Source organism: Tauraco erythrolophus, unplaced genomic scaffold (assembly GCF_009769465.1).
Source record: "Tauraco erythrolophus isolate bTauEry1 unplaced genomic scaffold, bTauEry1.pri scaffold_45_arrow_ctg1, whole genome shotgun sequence".
Taxonomy (NCBI): domain Eukaryota; kingdom Metazoa; phylum Chordata; class Aves; order Musophagiformes; family Musophagidae; genus Tauraco; species Tauraco erythrolophus.
In genome coordinates, this window is record NW_028238615.1 from 138,704 (window position 1) to 151,522 (window position 12,819).

The window sequence follows — 12,819 nt, forward strand, 5'->3', positions numbered from 1 at the left end:
CGGGAGGGGAGGGGAGTGCTGAGCTGGCAAAGCTGTGGGAAACTCAAACCAGGGAGCACCACAGGGTCTTGGGAAGCCCCATTATGCTTTGGGTAGACACAGACTGTTCAGGGTGGTAATCTGTCGGTTGGCCTCAGGGTGTTCAGATCACTGCAGGCAGTCACAGGTGCCCAGTTGCTCCTGGAAGGTCTCCAGGGGTCACAGTGAGACCATAGAGGGGCCATGGACAGGCCCCACGAGTCTGGCTCCCAGCCCAAAGTTGCCATGAGATCTCTCTTCCTCTGGCAGCAGCGTCCTCGGGCAGATCTGTGTTCCCACACACTGCCCTCATCCTCTCTGCCACTTGCCCAAGACTCTGCTGCCCCTTCACACTGTTCCACTCTCTTCCAGGCACTGCCGTGGCAAGCATCCAAGCTGTGCACACCGGAGGCTCTTCTGGGCGCATCACGTACAGCATTGTCAGCGGCAACGAGAAGAATGCCTTCCTCATCCAGCCCAGTTCAGGTACAGCACCAAGACCCCCTGGGGAAGCAGCAAGTGGGAGGCCACCTGTGCTCTGCCGACGTCTGCTCAGCTGTCAGGAGGCTCAGAGCCCCTCAGACCACAGGAACACAGTCACACCTCTGTACCAGTCGATTAGTGTTAGTATTTGGATGTGGGCATGAACCTGCCGTTGTCTAGAGGCTGTTAGTGCAGATCCCAGCACAATTTTGGTCCCTCCTAACAGGACCTCTCCCCATAAGCTCCTGGGCCCAGTTCAGGAGTTAGCAGAGGCCAGGACGATGGCTAAGATGCAATCTGGGTGCAGCCCCTCCCTCAGATGGCAAATTCAGGCAAATGGCACACCCTGTGTTGGGGCTCAGAGCCAGGCACCTGCGCAGCCACGCTTTATTCTCCGGTGTGCATGAAGCTGCTGTGACCACAGTGCTGCTGTGGGTTCATGGCTGTCTGTGCAGTCCCAAAGGTGACGCTAACTGGGGAATCATTCCCTGCCCAGTGAGCACACTGAGAGAGCCCTCCCTGCCCAGGGCTGTGCCCTGAGCAGTCAGCAGGTGCTGAACGTATCAGTGGTGCTTGTGGGTGGCTGAGCCCAGGCTGAGCTGTGAGGCAGGTTGCAGGGTGCTGCCCAGTGACACTGGGCAAGCTGGCGTTGTTTGCACCACATGCTTCAAAGAGCAGCCTTTGAAGGGCCGCACATCCCTTGACATCAGGGAAAGCCTGGCCGAGGGTAGGGTGAGGGGTGCCTTGCTGTGCAGTTGGTGCTTGGCCTGTAGTTTAGAAGAGACTGAGATATCACAACCCCGATAGCAGTACAGGCTGGGAATGAAAGGACTGAGAGCAGCCCTGAGGAGAAGGACTTGGGAGTGGTGGTGGAGGAGAAGCTCACCATGAGCCAGCAATGTGCACTGGCAGCCCAGAAAGCCAACCGTGTCCTGGGCTGCACCCAGAGCAGCGTGGGCAGCAGGGCGAGGGAGGGGATTCTGCCCCTCTGCTCTGCCCTCCTGAGACCCCCCCTGCAGTGCTGCCTTCAGCTCTGGAGTCCCCAACACAAGAAGGACATGGAGCTGTTGGAGCAGGTTCAGAGGAGGCCACGAAGATGATCTGAGGGCTGGATCACCTCTGCTCTGGAGACATGCTGAGAATTGGGACTGTGAACAGGCTGAAGCCTAGAGAAGGCTCCGGGGACATCTAGTTGTGGACTTTCGTTACTTAAAGGGGGCTTATAAGAAACATGGGAACAAACTTTTTAGCAGGGCCTGTAATGACAGGACAAGGCGTAATGGCTTTAAACTAAAAGAGGGGAGATTTAGACTAGATCTAAGGAAGGATTTTTTTTACAATGAGGGTGGTGAAACACTGGCACAGGTTACCCAGGGAGGTGTCAATGCCCCATCCCTGGAAACATTCAAGGCCAGGTTGGATGGGGCTCTGAGCAGCCTGATGTAGATGAAGATGTCCCTGCTCATGGCAGGGGGTTGGACTGGATGACCTTTAAAGACCCCTTCCAACCCAAACCATTCCATGATTCTGTATGAGAAAGTCAGTCCTCGGAGCCCAGACGTCAGGCTGGAGCTTCTTGCTAAACCGCTGTTCTCTTGTGCCTGCTGGATGGTTGGGTTTGGGAAGGATGACAGAGATCTTTCTGACACTGTGCTTGTGCCCTCTGCAGCCCATGGCCACTGTGAGGTCCTTGTGAGCTACCTGTGCTGTGGCACAGCGTGCAATCCATTGGCACCATGATTTAAGTACTGGCCACTGCAGGTCACCCATGGTCATGGCAGGAAGTGCTCAGCCACACACAACTACCTGTCTGAAGTCACGGTGCCCGTGGCAGCCCACTGTCACCACGCGTCCCCTCGGCCGCCATACAGGGCTCACAGAACACCCCCCCATGTCATCACTGTCCCTTGGCATCCCTGCATCTCGGCTCTGCTCGAGCTGTGTGTGCTGGTGGTTCTCAGAGCACCCTGGGCATGTGCTGGCTGCACCTCAATGGCACCTCAGTTGCTGTGGCAATACCACTTTGTCTCAATGAGGAAACATTTCCCTGGGGCACAGTGCCCAGAATACAGGATTTTTCCCTTCAAACATGTCTCTCCCGGAGTCCCGTTTGTATGCCTGAGACACTGCCCTGCTTTCTCCCAGGAGAAGGGGCTGCTGCAACCAGGTACAGGGTGCTGGAGCTCCACAGGGAGGGAGGCCAAGGTGTGCTGGCACTGTGCTGCTCTCCTGCCCTGTGCCAGCTGCCGAGCAGTGCCACCCTGGGCCCCTGTCCTTCAGCTCTGCCCTGTGCCAATGTCACAGGAGCATCCTCAGCCCTATCCTGTGGCACCTCAGGCTCTGCTGCTTCTGTCCCAGGAAGGAGCAGTCCTTCAGAAAGCAGACTGCTGCTGACCGCTCTTGTGTATCTTCTGGGCACAGCCAGCCCTGGAGGCAGGGCCTGCTCTGGCAGCCAAATGGTGCCGGAGGGGCAAAGGAGCACAGCCAGCTGCCAGCATTGGGTTGCAGGAGCTGAGGACACCGCTGGCCTCTAAACCAGGCCACCGTGCTGGTAGCTGTAATCCGTGTTTTCCATTCCTGGACGTATGGGCTGGTTTCAGCTGTGTGCGGTGGAACTCGAGTTGCCATGCCAAGCTGGCAGCAGGGCTCTTACACAGAAGCTAAGCTTGTTGAAGCTGTTCTAGATGCTGGATGCTGCATCCCTCTCGCCTGACCAGTCCACCTGGTGGTTGCAGGTAGATGCTGAGACAGGCTGCATAGAGAGGGAGGCGCTGCAGAACTCCCCAAGGCAGGAATTCAGCCACAGGAGCACAGTTCCTCATGCCATTTGAATGCATGCCTGTAGGAATGCTGCAAGTCAGTTTAGTTTATCTCTTCAGATGCCCTCCACCTTCTCGTGGGACAGCAATACCTTGTCATTACGAAAGCCCAGTGCACAGTGGCACAGGAGGATAAGAATGGATGTCTGTCCTCAGCCCCCTGGCAGGAGAACTGCTGGCAGCTCCTACAGTGTCTTTGTAAGGATTTGAGCTAGACTAATAGCTGCAGTTAGCTGACTTGACAGAGAGACCGGGACAGGCTGGAGAGATGGGCCTCTGTGAACCTCATGAAGTTCAACAAGGCCAAGTGCAAGGTCCTGCACGTGGGTCGGGGCAATCCCAAGCACAAGTACAGACTGGGCAGAGAATGGATTGAGAGGAGCCTGGAGGAGAAGGACTTGGGAGTGCTGGTGCATGAGAAGCTCACCATGAGCTGGCAACATGCGCTCACAGCCCAGAAAGCCAACTGTGTCCTGGGCTGTATCAAAAGCAGCGTGGGCAGCAGGTCAAGGGAGGTGATTCTGCCCCTTGGCTCTGCTCTGTGAGACCCCCCTGCAGTGCTGCGTTCAGCTCTGGAGTCCCCAACATCAGAAGGACACAGAGCTGTTGCAACGAGTCCAGAGGAGGCCACGAAGATGATCTGAGGGCTGGAGCACCTCTGCTCTGGAGACAGGCTGAGAGAGTTGGGGCTGTTCAGCCTGGAGAAGAGAAGGCTTCGGGGAGACCTTCCAGCACCTTCCAGTACCTAAAGGGGACCTACAGAAAAGCTGGAGAGGGGCTTTGAACAAGGGTGTGTAGTGACAGGACACGGGGCAATGACTTTGAACTGAAAGAGGGGAGATTTAGATTAGATCTAAGGAAGAAATTCTTCCCTCTGAGGGTGGCACAGGTTGCCCAGAGAAGCTGTGGCTGCCCCATCCCTGGCAGTGTTCAAGGCCAGGTTGGATGGGGCTTTGAGCAACCTGGTGTAGTGGAGGGTGTCCCTGCCCATGGCAGGGGGGTTGGAAGTAGATCATCTTGAAGGTCCCTTCCAGCCCAAACCATTCTATGATTCTACGACTTTGGTTTAAAGCTTGATGAGCTTGTGTAGCAGTGTGGGGCTTGACATGGAGCAGTTCTTTTTTAAACTGGCCATACCTCAGATGGTGTCTCCATGGTGGGAGGACTATTGCATGCTTTAATGTAAGTGGAAGCTGTCTGTCCTGAGCAGGATGCAGATTTATCACCCAGGGCAGCTCACTGGGACTGATGAGAAGGCTGTCAGCTTGGAGAGGACTCAGAAGAGCTCAGTGTGTTTGTTCTGTCTGTTTGAGAATGGAGGGATGGAGTGAGTGCAAAGGAACAAAAGAGAAGATGAGGGATGGATGTACTGGTGCATCATTCACCCCCTCTTCACCCACCCTGTCCTGCTATTTCCCTGTTCCCAGGTGCCATCTCTGTCCAGGACTCCAGCAGCCTGGATTTCGAGGCCAGCCCCCGGCTGCGCCTTGTGGTCCAGGCAGAGACAGCAGCTTCCTTCGGCTTTATGGCCATAAACCTTAACCTGCAAGATGTGAATGACAACTTGCCACGCTTCCAGCTGCAGAACTACGTGGCCTTCATCTGGGAGTCACAGAGCTATGACTCACCAGTCATCCAGGTATCACTGTGGGCACAGACAGGAATGTCTGGACCTACCACCTGCCTCTCTGCCGGGATAAGGGGCTGAGGGGCTGTGCCGTGGGCCTGGGGCTGGCACCTATGGATAGGTCAAGCTTTGGAGGGCTGTGGTTTGCAGGGCTCCACAAGTGCACTGCTGAATCTCTCATGTGGCTTTGCAGGTCCTGGCAGATGATCTGGATCAGGGAGCGAATGGGCAGGTGACTTATGCCATCAATCAGTCCCTGCCGATGACAGGCTTGTACCACATCGATCCTCAGACTGGCACTATCACTACTGCTGCCATCCTGGACAGGGAGATCTGGTCCCAGACCAGGTGAGTGGAGCCAGGCTAACTTGTGCCACAGATACGAGGGGGGCATAGCTGTAGAGCAGCGTTGCCAATGCTGCAGAGGATACTCTGCTACTTGGTGCCACCCAAAGCTGTCTCAGCCCTGTCTGTAAAATGTTTTTGCCAAACAACAGGCACTTAGACTTAGTGTTACCATGGGGAGCAAATGGTATCAAAGGCATGACAGATGGCTGTGAGATGAGCCAGTGCCCTGTTCAGCCTGGGCTCTGCAGGTCTGAGAAGGTTGTGAGGGGGGCAGCGGACTCTTCAGTGGCCGCGTCTATTCCCCTTCCTGCCTGCTCAATCCAGATCAGATACATTCAGTCCCTTTCTGCTCCCACGCATCGCACCCTTCTGCCACACACGCTCCAGGCACTGTGCACTGCCCTGAACCCTTTTGCAAGTCCTCCTGCGTTCAGCTGAGGGCCTCTGGGCCCCTCTCCATGTGTAGACACTCTAGACATCATCCAGGTAGTCCAGCCACATGTGTGTAAGATAATGGCAAACACTACACACGATGGATTTAAGTCTTCCCCTACCCTTTTACACATGCATGGTTCAGCTGCAAGGAACAACTTCTGCCACCCCACCCAGGCTGTGTTCTCTCCCCTGTACGCATGCTCCAATGGCTACAAGTCTCTCTCCCCTCTTCCCAGGCACTGGGAGGCCTACGGCATTCATTCCATTCACATACCTGCCACCATTCTACAAAGAGGCTCCACGCGTTCCCCAACACCCAGATATTCTCCGAATGCCTGTCCCCTGCACACCACAACGTGCTCTGCCTGCATCGTCTCCCACACACCCACCCCTTGCACAGACTGAAAATGCTGTGGGTGCATCCACTACCTCCCCTTGCAAGAGCCTCCAACCACGCACGCATGTTTTGTCCCGTGTGCCCATGCCAGGGCTGTGCATGGATCCACTGCCCACCACATGCTCCAAACACTTGCGCCCACATTTCCTGCCCGCTCGTGTGTTCCAGGTGCCGGATGCAAACCCACTGTCCTCCAAGCACACACCTCAGATGCGCACCCATCTTCTGACCTGCCCCACCATGCTCCTGATGTACACACGTCCACTGCCCCACACATGCACTCCAGATGCTCTGCACGTATCTGTTGCCCCAGACACTCCAGATGGTGTGCATGGTTCCACTACCGCATGTACACACTCCAGCCCTGTGCAGACATGCAGTACCCCCCCTGACATGTTCCAGCTGCTGTGCAGACATGCATTGCTACCTCGCACATATGGCCAGACATCTGGGAACCTTATCCTGTGCCCTTGTGCTTGCCCGCAGTTTGGTGGTAACAGCAATGGACAGGGGGACGCCGCCTCTCGTGGGCTCTGCCACGCTGACCGTTGTGGTGATGGACATCAATGACAACAGCCCCACCATCCCATTTCCCTGGGAGGTGCGGGTCCCAGAGAGTAAGTGCCACTCAGCTCCGTGAGGTAGCGGGTCACCAATGGCAAGAGCTGCGGTGCGATGGATGCCTGTGGGTTGGGGAGAAGAGAAGCCCCAGAGAGGCCTGTCCGTTCCCTCGCCAAGGGCTGGCTTGTGCTGAGCCAGGGCTGAGCTCCCCTGAGCTCTTGGGGACTTCCCCTCCTGTGGCAGCATGGGGCTGGGGGTTGTACAGCCCCCGTGCTGCAGCTGTGTCCTGAGGGAAGCAGTGGAATTCCCTACTCATCCCTGGCCCCAGCCCGTAACGGAGGGGTTCTGACTGCACACTCCTGCCCTGCTGGGTCTCTGCCTGCCTGTGTGCCCTGTGCCAGCCTTCACCTGCCCTGTCTGACTCCCAAGACCTTTTCCTTCACCCCTACCACCTCCCCCTTGTCCCTGGTGCTCCGGCTCTGGTCTGAGCTGATTTCCCACCATGTGAGCCAGGTCTGCTCCAAGGAGATGGGGCTGCTTACTCACACCTCGCCTCTCCACAGATACGCTGCTGGGCACCCAGATAGCCCAGCTGACCGGGAACGATGTGGACTCCGGCCCCACACTCTCCTACGCGCTCGTGCTCGATAGTGATGCTGTGGGCACGTTCAGTGTGCTGCGGTACGGGGGACACATTGCCCTGACGGGGCCGCTGGACTACGAACAGCGCAGCCACTACACCCTCACGCTGCGTGCCTCTGACACCCGCCATGAGACCGAGGCCAACCTCACCGTCGTCGTGGAGGATGTGAATGACAACGCACCGACTTTCAGCCAGGGCTTCTATCAGGTACGGTGCACACAGGTGTGCCAGGCAGCGTGGGCTGTCCTGCACCAGCTCCTCTGCTGCTCCTGCCCGGCTCACCTGGCTTTACAAGGCACACACATCCCCTTGAGAATGCGTCTGAGCCCATCCTGGCCCCCCTCTTCCTGGGCTCCCCTCCACATCCTGACACCCCTCGCGCTCTCACTGTGGCGTGGACAGGAGGCTGAAACCAGGCACGCAGCACTGGGATCAGCAACGGTGGGTTTGGAATAGGTGGGAACCGTGGGAAGGCCAGAAGCGGTGGGAGGTGGGTCACAAGCTGGACAAGTGTTTCTGGTGAGACCTGGCGTGGGGCCCCACAGGCAGATCCCTGGACAAGAGCTGACTTGTATGTGCTGCAGCTCTGGAGCAGAGGTGCAGGAAGCCGGGAAGCCACAGAAACGCGTGAAGGTTGCGAGAGCACAGACCAGCACAACTGGTCTGTGCCTGTTCTTTGGCACACCGAAAAGACAAGAGCTGTTTTGGTTTGTGTAAAATACCTCTTGTGGAGAAAATACCAGCTATTGAGGAGTTCTTCTCAATAGCAGAGCAAAGCAGAGGAAAGGATCAAGAACTGGATGCTGAAGCTGGTTGGGAGTCAGACCAACAAAGCTGGGCACTGTGTGCATGGGCCCATGGGCCAGGCCCCTCGGTGCCAGCCATGGCCCTGGCGCAGATGTGGGGAGGGCCCTGGCCAGTGGCGAGCTGGGCTGCCTGGGCTGTTGCTGCCCTGGCTGGCCCCAGCCCTTCTCCCAGCCCTGCTGGCTGGCTCTGGGCAAGGGGGCACAGGCACCCGCATGGGGAGGCTGGTGCTGACTGGGGCTTCCTCCTCTTCCAGGTGACGCTGCCGGAGCACACACCTGCAGGCAGCGCCATTCTCACCGTGAGTGCAACCGACCCAGACTCGGGGAGCAATGGGGATGTCACCTTCCACCTGGCTGTGCCCAGCCCCGACATCGCCATCGACCCCAGCAATGGTGCGTGGGGCTGGCTGCTGTGTGGGGCCCGTTGGGTGGGTTGCCCTGACAGTGCCTGCGGAGGGAGGTGCCCCCATGCTGGCCCAGGTCACTGGTGTAGCCAGTGAGGCAGTCATAGTGGTGGTGTGGCCATCGAGCGCTCCCACTGCAGCGTCCCAGACGCCTGTTGCTCCAGCCAATAACTCTTAACACTCTTCCCGGCTCCCTGTTGGCCCCTGTGCTGACTCTGGCTTTGTGCCCTCACAGGGACCCTCTTCACCATCCGGCGGGTGGAATTCGACGCCAGTCAGCCCACCCTGGACCTGGTGGTGGAGGCTCGCGACCGTGGCTCTCCCAGCCTCTCATCCTGGGCCACAGTGCAGCTCCTGGTGCTGGATGTGAATGACCACAGCCCCACCTTCCAGGTGCCATACTACAACGCCAGTGTCCCTGAGGACCTGCGCCCAGGAACCACTGTGCTGACGCTCGAGGCAGGCGACACCGACCTCTCCCGGGAGAACGCCGGCTTCGACTACACCATTGTCAGTGGCAACGGTGGCAACGCCTTCCAGGTGGAGAGCCGGGTGGCCTGGGCAGGGGGCCATCTCCGCACGCAGGGTGCCTTGGTGCTTGTGGAGCCCTTGGACTTTGAGGCCATCCCAGTCTACAACCTGACTGTGGCGGCCTCGGACCGGGGCCTGCCGCAGCGCAGCACCACAGCGCTCGTGGTCATCACTGTGCAGGATGTCAACGACAACCCGCCTGTGTTCGCTCGAGCCGAGTACCGGACAGCAGTGAGTGAGAGCGCACCCCCCGGCACGGAGCTGCTGCGCGTGGTGGCCCACGACGCTGACTCGGGGCCCCGCGGCCGCGTTCACTACAGCATCAGCTCGGGTGACCAGCACGGGCTCTTCCAGCTTCACGAGAGCACTGGGGCCCTGTGCCTGGCGCAGCCTCTGGACCGGGAGGCCCAGGCGCTGCATGCGCTTGTGGTGCAAGCCACGGACGTGCCGGGTGGGCACTTTGCACTGGTACCTGTTGCCATCGAGGTGAAGGATGTCAATGATAACAAGCCATACTTCCCGGTGGAGGTGCTGAGTGCCAGTATGCGGGAGAACCTGCCTCCCGGCACGCTGGTCACCACGCTGCGTGCCATTGATGCTGACACCGGTGTCTTCGGGGAACTGTGGTACACAGTGCTGGAGCAGCCAGTGGGGGAGCCCGGCATGGCAGAGGGCCAGGATGCCTTCGCCGTCAACAGCAGCTCTGGGGAGCTGCGCTCCCGCCTTACGTTTGACTATGAACGAGCCAAAGCCTTCCAGCTCCTCGTCAGGGCCACGGATGCTGGCAACGCCTCTGCCACGGTGACCGTGCGAGTGCTGGTGACAGGGGAGGATGAATACGATCCCATCTTCCTGAGCCCCTCCTTCAACTTCGAGGTCCCCGAAGGTGCCCTCAAAGGGCAGAGCATTGGGCGGGTGCTGGCAACAGATGAGGACGAGGGGGCTGACGGCGTCGTGCTGTACTCCCTGGCAAAGCCCTCGCCGTACTTTGCCATCAACCAAACCACGGGCACCATCTACCTGCGGGTGGACAGCCAGCCCCAGGCTGGGGCCGGGCGTACCAAGAGGGAGCCACGCGAGATGAGCCTGGAGGTGCAGGCGCGCAGCCCCCTGCCCGCCTCCCGCTCGGCCTCTGCGCAGGTCACCATCGACGTCACGCACACCTCCTTCGGCCTGGCTCCGGACCTCAACCTGCTGCTGGTGGCCGTGGCTGCCTCGCTGGGCGTGGTGGTGGTGCTGGCCGCCGTGGCCATCGTGCTGGCCCTAGTCCGTTCTCGCCACCGCCGTGGCCACGAGAAGCCGGAGGGGGACGGGCGGCTGGGCCGCGTGCAGAGCGGCTCCCTGCAGAAGCTCGGCCGCGAGGAGCCGGCGCTTCCCGGGGGCGAGCACATCTACCACCAGGCCCTGCCGGGCTACGGGGGCGAGCCAGCGGGGCCCTACACGCGGGGCGGCTCGCTGGACCCCTCGCACTCCAGCGGCCGAGGCTCCGCTGAAGCCGCCGAGGACGACGAGATCCGGATGATCAACGAGTACCCACGCGTGGCCAGCATCACCGCCTCCATGCAGGAGCACATCTCCGCCCGCGGCCCCGACTCCGGCATCCAGCAAGACGCTGACCAGCTCTCCGACATCTCCTGTGAGCCGGCCACCCTGGAGAGTGCCCAGTGGTTCAAGAGCAAGAAGGGCTCCGGGCTGCTGCTGCCAGGGCCACCCCCGCAGCTGTACCGCGAGGAAGGGGGAGGCAGCGCCTTCCTCGGCGTGCGCTGCGGCCTCAGCGTCTCCTCCCAGCCCCAGGACTACGCCTTCCCGGAGGATGGCAAGCCCTCAGTGGAGGGCTCACTCACCGCCATCGTGGCCAGTGACGAGGAGCTCCGCGGCAGCTACAATTGGGATTACCTGCTGAACTGGTGCCCCCAGTTCCAGCCGCTGGCCAGCGTCTTCACAGAGATTGCCCGCCTCAAGGACGAGAGCTCCCTGCGCAAGCCCTTCCCGACCAAGCCCAAGGCAGAGCCCAAGCCCCGCATCGACCCCCCACCCCTCATCACCTCAGTGGCCCACCCGGGTGCCAAGTCTGTGCCCCCCAAGCCGCCGGCAGGCAGGACCTTCCCGCACCCGTCCTCCCTGCGCCGCTCGCCCATCAGCCACGAGGGCTCCATCTCGTCCTCGGCCATGTCGCCCAGCTTCTCCCCCTCGCTGTCCCCGCTGGCCGCCCGCTCCCCCGTGGTCTCGCCCTTCGGCATCTCGCAGGGGCCTTCTGCCTCCGCCATCAGTGCCGAGCACTCGCTGGAGCCCCCCGAGGAGGCCGAGCTCAGGATTTAGACCTGGGCCCGTGGACTCCTCCGCCCCACGCCGCAGCCGTGGGTCGGGAGCGGGGCCGAGCCCAGGCTGCTCCGCATGGGTGCCGATCATGCACTCCCAGCACCTTGCCTGGCCCGGAGCGCCCGTGGGCTGCGGGTTCCTGTGTCCCATGGGGCTGCTGGCTCCTGTCGCTCCCTGCGGTCTGGCAGATTGCAGTGCTGGTTTCGATGCCCCATGGACTGCTGATCCTCGTGCCAACACCCCGGGGCGATGGTTCCTTGTGCTGCTTATGGTGTCTCAGATCGGTGCCGGGCAGGATGGTGCTTCATGGTACTCTGTGCTCTGAGAGAGGCCAGGAGCAGGAGGGAGCTCCCTGCTCTGCTGGGCCAGGGTGCTGCCGACTGCGGACCCTCTGGCCACTCAGCCGAGTCACACGGCAGCCTGGGTGCAGCAGGACGCTGAGCCACCCCCGCTGGCCCCCACCCCACAGGAGCTCCCGGGGCTGAGGAGGGATGCTCCCAGGGCAGGAGTGCCCTGCTCAGCAGGCACAGCCACAGCACCCTGCCAGTCTGCCCATGCTGCCGGAGGGGATGGGGATGGCTGAACCCGCTTCCTGATAGTGAGGGGAGACCCATCCCAGGCCAAGCTGGAGTGGGAGGAGAAGGCAGTGCCCGCTTTCTGCTTGCCTATCCATGGCTGCTGGGGGGAAGGGGGATCCTTTGGGGTGTCTTGAGCCCTTTCACCTCCCACCACTGCATGTGACCCTTTTAGAGGATCTCCTTCCCAGAGCTGCTGGAGAGCTGTGTTCTTGGGGCCAGGGCTGAGAGGCGGGTGCCCGGCTCAGCACGGGAGCCCCATTCCTGGAGAAGCTGCTCCCAGGGCCAGGTACTTCCCTGGGCTGTGGGCTGGCTGGGGCACCAGACACAGGCACTACCCAGGCACCGGGCAGGCGGTGCGGTGGGGCTGGCAGGAGCGGCAGTGCAATAGCTACAGCAGAGCTGACCCCCAGACAGCCTGGGCCCTAGGCAGGCAGCGACATCGCCACTCAGCAATACAAGCCAGTCATCTCCCGTTCCATCTGCCCTGGGCCTGGTGGGCAGCTGCAGGGGAGCAGGTGGGAGTAGGTACCCCAGAAAGGCACGCGGCCCAAAGCTGTCGTGGTGGCAGCCAGCATGTTATCTCAGAGCACAGGGCGGGACAGCGGGCAGCTGGCCTCCCCCAGCGCCCTGCAGTGTGACGTGCTCCCCGAACAGCGTGGGCCACCAGGGCCACCTCCAAAACGTGGGCAGGTGCCAGAACAGCAGCCCTCTGCACAGAGGCTGCTCTGCATCACTCCTTCGCGCCATGTTGTGAGCTCAGGATATAGCCACACTGCAATGGGGCCGGTCCCCATCCTCGCTCCAGCACTGCCACAGCCTCCCTGGCAGCTGCTGTCACGGTCGCGCCGTG

General features: G+C 60.5%; 1 protein-coding gene across 1 annotated transcript in view; it reads left to right on the forward strand.

The window, feature by feature from the left end:
• Positions 1–11,391, forward strand: part of DCHS1 (dachsous cadherin-related 1) — a 50,946-nt gene extending 39,555 nt beyond the window's left edge. The window contains exons 14-20 of the mRNA XM_086630634.1: positions 391–504; positions 4,748–4,959; positions 5,141–5,295; positions 6,614–6,744; positions 7,252–7,538; positions 8,392–8,530; positions 8,777–11,391. Of these exons, the coding sequence (XP_086486760.1) occupies positions 391–504; positions 4,748–4,959; positions 5,141–5,295; positions 6,614–6,744; positions 7,252–7,538; positions 8,392–8,530; positions 8,777–11,391 (3,653 nt within the window). The remainder of the gene's footprint in view (positions 1–390; positions 505–4,747; positions 4,960–5,140; positions 5,296–6,613; positions 6,745–7,251; positions 7,539–8,391; positions 8,531–8,776) is intronic.
• Positions 11,392–12,819: the final 1,428 nt, after the last annotated feature.